Here is a 12442-nt window from a genome sequence, read left to right as displayed (position 1 = left end):
CCGCACCAGTTTCCATCTCTCCACGTCATCACGCTCACCCTATTTCAGGAAGTCCCTCACAACAATCGGAGCTCAGTCGTCGCTCTATATCCGTGGCTTTAGCATTCGCGTTTTGGGTTGGGTAATGGCGTCTAACACGGTAGCGTATTTTAAGTTAGTTTAGCTTTTATTTTTCCAGCGCGTCGGCTCACATGGTCACGTTGCACGCCTGGAGCTCCCATGCTCGCCTCGCTCAGTGGCTTCCTGACTGCTGCTACTCATTATCCACGCCTGGTGGTCACAGCTCACTCCTTTCCTGTCCGTCTCTCAGTTCCATGCCGAACAACTCAGGACTCCTGCGCCCACCTCATCCAGCTGCAACTTAGACAAGCCTCTCGGCTCATTACGTCACGCCGGTGCTCCCGCGCTCACTTCATCCTTTAGCTCCCTAGCCGTTCCGGCTTCTTGAGTCATACCGGGCGGTTATAGCTTTCAACTGGACCTGTCGTCGTGCCTTCCAGATTCTTGCCGGACAACCCTGAGCTTCCACGCTCACCTCAACCAGCTGCATCTAAACAGTAAGCCTGTTCCTTTACTTTCTGGAACGTTGCCACGTCCTCGTTTCCCTTCGAGGTTCGTGTTGACGTCCCTAGATTAATGGTGTGTAAGACATCTCCCATCACTAGCATTTCACTCTGCTTGCTATGTTGAGCTAAGGTGAGGAGTGTGACTAAGGATGCCATGGCTGCTGACGGGTATAAGAAATGACTTCTGGGCTGCACCGTTTGCTGGCCTCCATTTTTTCCACAACGCTACTGCTTTTTGCCGGCTGGCACTGGGATACATATGCCGGTGCAGTAGCATTTGCTGGTGCAGACTTGGCAAACCCAGGGGCTGAAAAATGATTGGCTCGGGAACCAGGAAGTATGGAGGTGGGACAGATTGTACAATTACATTTACATTTTACACTTACATCAGTTTGGACTGGGCCAGGTGCGACCAGGTTTTGTTTACACAGCCTTCTTAGGAATGCAGCCAATGAAATAGACAGGGCGAGCCTGTTAAGTAGCATGGAGCAGTCTGTAGTGTTCTAAATAAACGCCACTAGTGAGTAGCAGGCGTGAGCAGTGGAGACTCTGACATGAAGCACACAGCTTCCTACTCTCACTAAACAGCAGTGCTGGTGTGGGCTCCTCTCCCATTCAAGAGTGCGGTTAGTCTGGGCTGCATTCGGAGATGTTTACCCCACTAACAGTTGGGTTTGTATGAACAATGCATGGATAACACCAATGTAAATGCAATTACCCAACCAGGGCCAGACTGAGTTGACCCAAGTGTAAACAGGCCAAAAGTCCTTCTATTGCTTTTTAATAGGAGAATAACTGGCAACCCCCCAGCTGGCTGAGAAGCAAATCTGTTTCAATGTGACCTCCCTTCCAACAAGATAGAGACATTACACTGTTTTGTGATTATATCACTATATAATTCTTACTTATTGCACCTTTAAAATCTTAGGAGAGAAATAGAGTTTAAATACTTCAGGACTGATCAGCTAACAGCTAAGAATATTGCTGCCATCCTAAACAGCTCAAATATGACAAGTTCACGCATGTCATTTTATAAACAACCATGTAAGGGTTTTAAGAAACAGCTGTCAAATTTTGGAGATTCAGTTTGTTTTAAAATGGCAGTAACCCTCTTTAGACTTGGCTATTTTGGGGGGGGGGGGGGGGGGGAAACCCAGGAATAATTTATATATAGAAAAAAATCACCAAATGTTGAAAAACGTCTTTTTTTTGTGGGTTTTGGAAATAAATTGCATTGATTTAAAGTTACAAGTAGCATATTCAGAAGGGCTGAAGAGCTACACGTGGCCTAGAATTAAGTTATACCCAGGTTGAGTCCTAAATGATTAAACTCTGTTTCAGGTGAAGAAAATGATTTTAACTTTTGACCGAAACATTCTGTAAAAGCTGAAAAATCCCCTCAATAGTCAAAACGACCCTTTGTTGCAGGAACACTCTGCAATCAAAAATAAGTTAAATGTGTGTTTTTCCGAGTATAATAAGCGTATCTAAAACACTTCAAGCTAATCCTGCCAAATAAAACTCCCATGAAATATTAACACAAAGAGTGATGATGCCTCTGAAGTTGAATGTTCACAGAGAGCCTGATGGCCTCGTCTGCATTTGGTGATCAAAGCTGAGCTTGGAGGCCGATGCAGAGATACGTCATGTGGAAAGTAATATGGAGGAGTTACCTTGTCATATAATGCGCTGCAGGTTCTAAGGCTGACAGGAGGCCCAGAAGACAGCAGTCGGTTCTGAATGTGAAGGTTGAAAATGGGAGGATTTACTCAAAACAAACCCACACAAGTGTGTAAGACTAAATTTCAGAGGAGGGGGGAAGAGGGAGCAAGGAGGGGGGTAGCAGTTAAGGGGGAGGACTTCATGTCCATACATCGTGTTGTCCTAACACACAGAATGAGCAAAGGACAGGACTGTCCACGAGAAGCCTTCAACAACATTCATTAAGAGAATTTAGATGTTTGTCCTGAAGCCTGCAGACAATAAGGCTTAATTTCACTCCACAGTCCAAACGGAACATATTAGCGTAATTAGATGAAATCTCCATTATTGTATCTCCTCCTGCAGTCCTCGTTTCGCTGCTTGATGAAGAACTTCATTCACATTTTGTTGTGCAGCTGAGATTTGTTAGGCAACTTTGGTCACCTTCATAACAGGATGCGAAGTTATATCATCCTGGAGAATTCTAACTGACTTCTGTATCATTTATGACTGCTTGGATTACTTAATTATGGCCAAATCCCCAAAAATGGTTCAAACACAGATTTCAAGTAGATGATTCCCTATGAAAAACCTGAAAATCACAATGGTGAGAATTCTTCTTTCAAATAGGATCAACTTGTTTACCTCCATATTTCAACTTTATGGTTTTGAGCTCAAACCATTGGCCAAAAGAAGAGGAAACACTAAATAAACAAGATCGATTGTGTGCTGTTGTGATCTACTGGGCAGTGAAAAGCCTCCTAAACATGACTAAGCAAAAATGAAACTGTTACTAAAGAGCTCTGTGGTGACGTGTTAGAACTGGTGAAGAGAATAAATGATTCAAGTCCGTTGGCTTCTTCCATAGCAGAGTCTGCAGAGAAATCCAGAGAACTTCCTTTAACCCTTCACAATAAAGGTCTGAAACATGGACTCGTACTTCTAAACATGTGAAGCGCATTAGATTAGTTCTCTAACTATTTGATAAACTTCATTTGTTTAGAGGTAAATGCAAATGGCTGGGACTCTTATTATGAAGGATTAAAGGAAGTTATTTAAGTTCCTCCATGGGTGGTGCTGTGTAAGGAGCCAAACCTGCACCAAACAGTGAAAAAGTGATAGATTTTTATAGTTTACAAACTAAAACACACCCAGAACCATCTTTTACAACAATAATCAACAACAACAGCAGCAGCAATACTGCTAAGTATAATAATAATAGAAACAACAAATCCGGTTAGGTTCAGCAGCACAACATGGCTTACTTCCCAGGACCATTTTCTCAGCATTTTGAACTCTACCACAAGTTGATGCACCAAGCATGATGGGCTCTTCATGAAGTTTGTATTGTATGCTGGAAACATGGGAGTGATGGAGTTTCCAGTCAGGTGAGACCCACTCACTGTCTGACAGTTACTGTTGCTACATGGTTAAATAAAAACTTACCAAAGGAAAAACAGGATAAACGATAAAAACCACAACATTAAAGCATCAAAACATCCTTCATCAGAAACAGGCATTTAAATTAAAGGAATAGCAATCGATGATTTTCTTCCGGGTGGATCACGTCAACCATTGGTCCGCAAAAATGTCAATTTCTGGTGAAGCCAATCCTGGGTTAGTTTTCACTTCCTGCACATGCGTACTCTGTGCAGCCCCGTGATCTCATGGAAATCAGGAAGGGGTTAATGCGGTCCAGTCCGCTCCCCACAGACGCCGCTGTTGCCGGTTTTCTGCTCGAGAGGTAAGCTAAAGTTTTGCATGCTATTTTTAGAGCCTCTTATTATACATTACAGCCAGCAACTACTTGTAAACAGGCGCTGGGAAAGTGTTGCGCAACGTGGAGAGGGCGGTTCTTTTTTGAAATTGAGAAACATCGATTGCTATACCTTTAAGCCTTTCATTTCACATTTACAAAATAAATTAATTCCTTCAATCGATAAATATTCATTTATAGAGCACCTTTCACTGTATCTGTGGAAGCCCAAGGTGCTGAACATAACAGATTAAAATAAAATAGAGTTATGAAAAGTCCACATACAAGCATAAACACAGGATAGAATATATATACATATATATACAAATATATATACATTAATATACATATATATATACATTAATATACATATATATATATATATATATATATATATATATATATATATATATATATATGCACATATGCACATACATACATACATAATAGAAGGATAAGACACATAAAACCAAGTCACAAAAATGCCAAACGATTAAAATTACTCTTCAAGCGACTCTTGAAGACATGGAGTGAGGGTGACTGTTTTTAATGCTGAGTGGCAGCTCACTCCAGAGGGATGGAGCCAAGACCAAGGAAGCCCAATCTCCTCTAGATCTGTATCGGGAGTGAGGAACAGCTCAGCCAAGCATAGAGATCGTGAAGGGGCGTGACGTGTTAATAATGCTGCCATGTATGGTGGAGCACCACCATATTAAGACCGGAAGACAAAGCAAAGGACCTTTAATTTCGCCTGAAAGACCACAGGAAGCCAGTGTAACAGTGACAGCACAGGAGTAATATGTGCTGATTCCCTCGTCCCTGTCAGAAACCTGGCTGCCGAGTTCAAAACCAAATGGAGACGATTTATAACTGCCTGGCTCAACCCAACATATAGAGTATTACAATAGTCGAGCCTTACGACGCATGGATGGTCATCCCTTTTCCTAGAGAATGTGTAGCTTTACAACTTAAACCAATTTAAACATTCACCTGCTACGTTGTGGTTTAACTCTCTGGAGGCAGGCGTCGCAGATTTACAACGCTAAAACCTACCTACCTGGGGCCTTATTTATCAAGCTTGCTTACACACAAAACAGGGTCGGAAAACTGCGTAAGCAACTTTCCACGCAAACTTTGGGATTTTTGAAAGAAAACTTAGCGAAAAAATGTGCGCACCTTTAAGTTGACTAAGGACCTGGCTTACGCACATTTTGGACATGGAGAGCACCTGCAGTGCTGCTGCTGAGAAGATACAATTATGAAATCCAGCAGCATTATCACTTGTACTGCTTCGTTTTCACACAGAACAAGACCCCCCACACACACATACATGCGCGCGCACACACAGCCTGAAGTGCAGAATACGGAATGCAGAATATCAGCAGGGGGACAGATTGAGACAGAATGTCATGTGTCTGTGACAGTGTGTGTCCTGTCACTGTGACCCAATTGATCATGTGCCCTGGCTTCTTGAATAAGGGAGATCTCTGTTTGGCTGACTGGTTAGCACGCATGACTTACACCCAAGAGTCTGGGGATCGAATCGCGATTGGACCATTTTTTAATATCTGCCACAGATCTCTCTGAAGAATTCACAACATTGACGGCTTCAGCAAATGTGCCACTCCGTGGATTTTCTCTTATTTGTTTTGGAAAAGCACTTCCTTTCATTTCCCCACCTCACCCACAGGTACCTCAATTTCTGCTTCTGTGAAATAGCGCTTCCTTGATCTGTCTTGACATACAGTCGCCATCGTCACTGGCGGAGCGCTGCAACAGCCAGCTTATGTATGTGCATGAGATCCATAAGGCACTTTGCATTGACTATATATGGCAGTAAGTGGGCGTGGTGAGGGCGGGATGTGACTAAAATGCAGCTGAGAAACATTCTCGTTAATCTCCGATTTATGAAGCGGATATTGCGTGCAGCTGTGCGTACTCCATGTTTGATAGATCACAAACCTACTTGGCGTAAGTACTTTTTTTTGCTGAGCTTAAGTACGGTTTTAGTAAGGATTCTACGCAACGTTTGATAAATGAGACCCCTGGTTACTCCACATACATATTTCATGAGCATTTTTTAACTCAGAAGTACCCCTGAAGTACGATTAGAACAATCTGTCAGAGCTCATCAAGTGAGGTGATTGTGTCCTCAGAAAACAGACGGTTTTCTTCTTCAGATCAGTTCTTGGCAGCTCTTCTGTTAGCTCAGGATATCAGCAGCATGGAAGCCAACAGCTGAGTCACCTCTGCAGGAGACTGATCATGGTGACAAGACTGAGATTCCTCTAAATGTCTCTGCTGGACTAGCACCAAGTGACCACCACACCCTTTTACCCCTCACTTCCCATCACGCCATGTGTCTGCATGAGGACATCCCAGCAGAGCTTCCCTTAGGCAGTAAATCTAACTCCTCCTCACAGAGAGAGACATTCAAAGCATAAAAAGAGGTCAGACCAGGAGGAGTCTTTCTATATGCAGTGAGGGGAAGCTTTATGTGCATTTTAAAATCTGGTGGGTGAAAATAATAATAACAGTAACAGGCAGCAATAACTCGTTCAGTTGCCACCAGTTTTGTGAATGAGCTGCAAAACATCCTGACATGTGTGCAAAATTCAGATTGGATCCTCTTATGATGGTAGCAAACCTCTAGGGAGGAAAACAGATGCACTTGTGGTAAAAAGAAAGACCACTGCCTCTCAGCTGTAGATTTTTGTGAATCAGAACGTAATAAAAATGATCCAATCTTTACCGGTGTAAAAACATAATTATTCTAATCTAAACTCAACTGTATGAAAACAAATCGATTCCACCCTGTTGTTTGGTGTTAATTAGAGACAAAGGGGTTGGGGTTAGGGTTAAGATCACTCTAGTCATGCTGAGGTCTGAACTTTGACTGATCACCTAGCTGCTGTTTTCTAATCCAGTTTCACAGATGGTTTCACATCAAGATGCCCATACCATCAGCCCTCCACCACCGTGCTGACTGCTGGTGTCAGATACATCGTTACGTTGTGTTTGGTTTTCATCAAAGCTGTGCATTATGGTAAACGTCTCCACAGTGGAAGAATAAGATGAGAGGACAGAAGATATTAATTAACCAGTCGATCTACGTCCCTACCCTTATCTATGGTCACAAGCGTTGGTTAGCGACTGAAAGAATGAGATGGCAGATACAAGCGGCTGAGTTTTCTCTGCAGGGTGTCTGGGCTCTCCCTTATGGTTCATACTATGGTCAGCTCGGTCTGGCCCTGGTAGGGTCAGCGCACTTATATCAGCGCTGTCCATGTGGAGCAAATCCCGGTTTTGGCTCTGCTTCCCTGTGGTTCGTTTCGTGCTGAGCTGATCCCACACACCCACCTATGAACTCATTGGCCAGCTTAAGTTATGTCACTCATGCCTACCTACGCAGCAGGAGCCACTGGTTGGCCTGGCGGTGTGCATGTGATGTCAATATGCCCGACCAAACAGAAATTTTAGACAAAGAAATTTTTACATTTAAATCACACCCTGACTATGCTCAGGTAGACTCCACCAGCAGTGGCTTCCTGCATACACAATTCACTGGAAATCTGAATGCAGCATCCCTGACTGCAACTCGGACCGGGAACAGCTGCAGTGCAAGGACTGACCGTCTGCTGTGAGTGTTCATGGGTCGGAAAGGAGCCCACAGCAGCACCACTGCTCAGTGAAATGAGCAGGAAGCTGTGTGCTTAATGTTACAGTCTCCAAAAGAAACACGCTAGCTTTTGTTGACTAACTTGTGGCGCTTAGGAAGGACTCCACGGACTTGTCCGCACCAGTCTAGGGGAGCCCGCCCGTGTCCTTGACCACGTCTGCGTGCCCAAGAAGGTCATGTAAACGCAACCGGGCCGCGCAGGCTGTACCCAGCCAGCCCAGCCAGAGGTGACCCCAGTGTAAATGAGCCATTAGAGATGAGGTGAGAAGCTGGGCCATTCAAGAGGGGCTCAGAGTAGATCTGCTGTGTCTCCACACTCAAAAGGAGCGAGTTGAGGTGGCTCGGGCATCTGGTCAAGGATGCCTCCTAGATGCCTCCTTGGTGAAGTTTTCCGGGCACATCCAACCAGGAGGAAACCTAAAAACCCATGACATGCTGGAGGGACTATTTTCAACGCTGGTCAGGGAACGCCTTGGGATTCCCCAGAGAAGCTGGTCCAAGTCCCTGGGGAGAGGAACGCCTGGATCCCTCTGCCTAAGTTGCTGCCCCCATGACCCGACCCCAGGTAAGAGAATGGGTGGATGGACCCTCACATTAGTCTCATCTTTCTGGTCTTATGGTTTATTCAGAGGCAAGAAACCTAAGCCATGCGGTCATTTTCCTTTTAGAGAAAATAGGATTTCTCCTCAGAGCCCTTGAGTTGGTTGCTACTTTTTGATCAGACCTTGGGCTGGCCTTACTGGGACTTCTGGGAACACAGACAGCTGCCTTAAACCATTTTAACCAGTGAATAATCTTTTTGCAGTAGAATGATAGACACCAATTTGTTAGGAGATGACCTTTAACCTTTCTCAGCTTGACCTGCAAACTGCCCAAACTCATGCTTTAATAGAAGAGCATAAACTGATGATCAGTTAATATTTGATTATTCCCCCAACACACACACACACACACACACACACACACACACACACACACACACACACACACACACACACACACACACACACACACACACACACACACACACACACACACACACACACACACACACACACACACACACACTTTTTCATTTTGGCTTCTTTTCTGGTGGAATCTGTTCTGTTTTTTTACATTTGAGGTTAAATTTGAATCAAATCCAAAATGGATCATTTTCACATAATATTTCAACTTACCTACAAAATGAAAAGCTTTCACCAGTTTTAGTTAAATAGATGACTAACATTTAAAAAAATCATGATTTTGGCAAAGGGTTAGGTAAAACGTCAAGAAAACATAATAATAATAATAAAAATAATAAATACAGAAATAATAACAAAGATTTTACAGCCAACATTCATCAAAGTGGGTTTAGGGTCATAAAAACTCACCAGAGAGTTTGCTGCTATGTATCCATGTGCTGTCTTGTCTGAAATAAAAACAAATAATTTGCATTAAACACATAATTGATTTTTACGATTAATTTATAAATATTTGTAAAATAAAAATTCTTGTTTGAGCTTACCTCCTGAGGTGAAGCTCATGTATTTCTGATTGTTGACGGTCTCTTTGGAGTCGTAGAACTTCAGCACGTCCAACACGGCCTGCGGGTTCTTCTTCTGCTCCAGCTTAGTGATGTTCGAGGTCTGCAGGAGCCGTGCCCATTGCTCCGGGATTCCCTGAACACACACACACAGGTTACATTCGAACAGGAACATGTAAATGGAGTTTTAGAATAGAATAGAATAGAATAGAATTTGTTGATCCCACAGTGGGGAAATTCACTTGTTATAGCAGCACCAACACTTAAGAGAATAATTTGAGGAAAAATAATAACAAAGACATAGGCAGTAATCTAGTATTAAAACATTCAACCACTAAAAACCATAAATAAAAAATGAAAAACCAAAACTACGCAGCATACTGTAAGGGACACAGACATGCAATGTAAATCTGGTATTGCACAAGTATTGAACACATACTGAGTATTGCATTGGTGGTGTTGTGTACCAGGATAATGCCGGTACCAGTTAAGCTGGGGAGTTCTACACTCTTACTGCAGGGGGGATGAATGACCTACGGTAGTGTTCTGTTTTACTTCTGGGATGTCTCAGTCTGCTTCTGAAGGAGCGGTCCATGGTCTCCACAGTGGAACACAGCGGATGGGAGGGTTTTTTAAGATGGAGGTCTTCTTCCCAGCATCCTCCTTTCACACGTCTCCTCAACTGTATACAGTGAGCAGCTAAGAACTGAGCTAGCTTTGTGAAGTAGCTTGTTCAGTCTCTTCCTGCCTCGGTCAGAGCTGCCTGCACCCCAACAGACCACAGCAGAGTGGATAACAAAGCCAACCACAGAGTGAAAAAACGATTTTAGCAGTTGGGAATGAACTCCGAAGGACCTCAGCCTCCTCAGGAGGTGGAGGCGGCTTTGGGCCTTCTTATTCAGAGCATCTGTGTTGTTGGACCAGTTCAGTTTGCTGTTGAGGTGAACACCCAGGTACTTAAAGGTATCCATCACCTCAGTGTCTGCTCTCTGGATGTTTACCGGTGAGTGAGGAGTGTTTCTCTGGAAGTCATTCACCATTTCCTTTGTCTTACTGGTGTTCAAGAGAAGGTGGTTACGCTCACACCTGTCCACAAAGTATATGATGACTGACCTGTACTTCTGGTCATTCCCCTCAGACACACAACTAACAATGGTCGAGTCATCAGAGAACTTCTGGAGGTGACAGCTGCTGGTGTTGCAGGTGAAGTCAGAGGTGAAGAAGGTGAAGAGAAAGAGTGAAAGCACCATACCCTGTGGAGCTCCATTACTGCACACAACCACCTCAGATGTACAGTTGTGCAGCCTCAAATACTGTGGCCTGTTGGTGAGGTAGTTGATGGTTCATGCAGTCAGATGTTCGTCCACTCCTGCACCCCCCCATCTCCTGCTGCAAACACGGCTGGATGGTGTTGAAGGCACTTGAGAAGTTTTTCTTGGTGGACAAGTGTTGAGTTCCCATGACAGATGTAAACATGCATCCTTGTGCCATTGGTGGCAATGTTGCCTCGCAGCAAGATGGTTGCAGGTTCGAATCCCAGCTAAAGCCATACTGCGTGGTTTTAAAATGTTCTTCCCATGCATGTGTGGGCTTTCTGGGAACTGTGGTTTCTTCCCACAGATCAACCATGCATGCCAGGCTGATTCAATCCACTGGTATTTCAAAAAATGTAAGTTGCTTTGGATAAAAATTAACTGGCAACGATGGTAGGAGAGTTAACCAGAGGGTTGCAGGATCGAGCCTCGCTCAGTCTGTCACAGTTGTCATGTCCTTGGTCAAGAAACTTACCTGCCTTTCCTGCTGGTGGTGGTCAGAGGGAATGATGGTGCCTGTGTTCAGCAGCGTCACTTCTGTCAGTGAGCCCCAGGGCAGCTGTGGCTGCAATGTAGCTCATCACCAGTGTGTGAATGTGTGTGCGTGGTTGAATGATTGTTTGTGCTGTAAAGAGCCTGGGGGGTTGCTATATAATTACAGGTCATTTGCCATTTTTAACCATAAATCAGTTTTTGGGGCAACACAGATTCCCTTACGTACAGACTTCACACTCACTAGAAATCTAGAGATGACTCATACGCCTGAGTTTTTGTCTTTCTAAATGATCAATGATTGTTTAATGCTGGTTTTCTTTCATCGCTCTTCTCACTTTTACAAATCTACAAAAATCTTCCCCTGAAAATATAAAATAAGCAAAATCTAAATGCTCTTTTTAAACTGTGTTAAAACCAGGCTTTGTTTGCAGCAAACGATCAAGGTACAACTGTCACTAAAGTCATTGTGGGCCAAGAACAAACATTTGAAAGTCAAATTAAGCTTGGCACATCATCCCTAGTGCCAAGGTGGTTTTATATGAGATCCATTGAGCCTAAATAAGGATGTTGAGTGACTTCTGGAGATGAGATTTCTGCCATAGATGGACTGATTCCTACCGTGAACTCTCCCGTTATAGCATCAAAGCCAACATGGATGGTGTGTTCAAAGTCTGAGGGTAGAGATATCTCTGGACGTTCCTTCTCCTTCTTTTTGTTTGCTGCAGAGAAGAAAAAATAAAATATTAAAGCCCTAATTTCTGATGTTTATCCATAAAGAAGTTAGAGTAGGTCTGAATCGATCCAGGGGTGGAGAAGGAGAGGGGGGCTCACTTTTATCTCCTCCAGGGAAGATGGAGCGCAGGCGAGCTTTCTTGTTCTTCTCTTCAGGAGCCATTGGAAGTGGTTTGGTTGCGTGATTCACTGACGAAGAGTCTCGGGAACTACTGTTCATTCTCAAGGGGGGGGCTGGCGGTTTCTCTTCAATTTCGACACTATCAGACATGTTTAGTAGCACTTACAATGTCCTGGGTGGAAAAAGACAAGAGACACATACAGGAGATAAATGCATGTTTAGATGTGAGGTATTAAAGGAGTTTAATGAGCTTGTTATTGTCCCCAGCCATTTTAGGTTTCTCGATATATAGATAGAGGTTCTCGGCTCAATAGCACAAATCACGACAAAATAAATGATTCATGCTTGGGATGCTCTGATATTAAAAACCAAACTTCTTACTTTTATTATTAAGTGCAAACTCTCTGGTAAATAATGAAGACAAAGCAGGACAACAGTCATGTTTGTAACGTTGGAAAAAGCTGATAACGGCCCATATCACCATAGAGAGCTCGAGTCACACCCATCTACATGACCATGGGTGGCCAACTGCCCAAAAAATGAACAGGAACTTA

At 43.6% G+C, this 12442-nt stretch overlaps 1 protein-coding gene across 4 annotated transcripts in view; it reads right to left on the bottom strand.

Moving 5' to 3' along the window:
- Nucleotides 1-12442, bottom strand: part of LOC107386444 (serine/threonine-protein kinase PAK 3) — a 46771-nt gene that overhangs the window by 12776 nt on the left and 21553 nt on the right. For 2 of the 4 annotated variants that reach the window (XM_015960830.3, XM_015960831.3), the window contains exons 2-6: nt 11867-12060; nt 11654-11754; nt 9210-9363; nt 9076-9113; nt 2240-2302 (exon numbers count right to left, since the gene is read on the bottom strand). In XM_015960830.3, the coding sequence (XP_015816316.3) occupies nt 2240-2302; nt 9076-9113; nt 9210-9363; nt 11654-11754; nt 11867-12038 (528 nt within the window). In that variant the 5' untranslated portion in view covers nt 12039-12060. The remainder of the gene's footprint in view (nt 1-2239; nt 2303-9075; nt 9114-9209; nt 9364-11653; nt 11755-11866; nt 12061-12442) is intronic. The other 2 variants (XM_015960832.3, XM_015960833.3) reach the window with 1 other exon arrangement.

This window comes from Nothobranchius furzeri, chromosome 10 (genome assembly GCF_043380555.1).
Source record: "Nothobranchius furzeri strain GRZ-AD chromosome 10, NfurGRZ-RIMD1, whole genome shotgun sequence".
In the NCBI taxonomy this organism is placed as follows: Eukaryota; Metazoa; Chordata; class Actinopteri; order Cyprinodontiformes; family Nothobranchiidae; genus Nothobranchius; species Nothobranchius furzeri.
The sequence above is the reverse complement of the archived record's forward strand: the minus strand, read 5'-3'. Positions and strand labels throughout refer to the sequence as shown.